At 68.0% G+C, this 331-nt stretch overlaps 1 protein-coding gene across 1 annotated transcript in view; it reads left to right on the top strand.

Moving 5' to 3' along the window:
- Positions 1 to 331, top strand: part of LOC104540705 (testis-expressed sequence 2 protein-like) — a gene marked incomplete at its 5' end in the record, with an annotated part of 3,526 nt that overhangs the window by 1,655 nt on the left and 1,540 nt on the right. Inside the window, one exon of the mRNA XM_010184571.1 lies at positions 69 to 201. Within this exon, the coding sequence (XP_010182873.1) occupies positions 69 to 201 (133 nt within the window). The remainder of the gene's footprint in view (positions 1 to 68; positions 202 to 331) is intronic.

Raw genomic sequence — 331 nt, 5'->3', positions numbered from 1 at the left:
GCAGGCACACGAGCAGCCCTCAGCCCCTGCGGTGCTGACAGGGGCTCACCCCATCCCTCTCCTGGCAGGGCTCTGGGTGGACATGGAGGTCACCTACAGCGGCTCCTTGCAGATGACGCTGGAGACGAAGATGAACCTCTGCAAGCTGGGGAAGGAGAGCGCTTCTGAGGAGAGCGGCCCGGCAGAGGCGGGCGGAGAGGGGTAAGGAGATGGTGCCCGTTTCACCTTTCTCCTTCCTGAGGGAGGCAAGAGGGCGCAGAGCACCCCCGTGATGGTCCCCAGCGCTCGCAGGGCCCGGCCGCGGCCGAGCCTGCTGGCAGACAGCGGCGCG

The sequence above is a fragment of the Mesitornis unicolor genome, unplaced genomic scaffold, assembly GCF_000695765.1.
Source record: "Mesitornis unicolor isolate BGI_N332 unplaced genomic scaffold, ASM69576v1 scaffold4175, whole genome shotgun sequence".
NCBI classification, from domain to species: domain Eukaryota; kingdom Metazoa; phylum Chordata; class Aves; order Mesitornithiformes; family Mesitornithidae; genus Mesitornis; species Mesitornis unicolor.
Note: the sequence above shows the minus strand (reverse complement) of the source record. Positions and strands in the feature narration are given on the sequence as shown.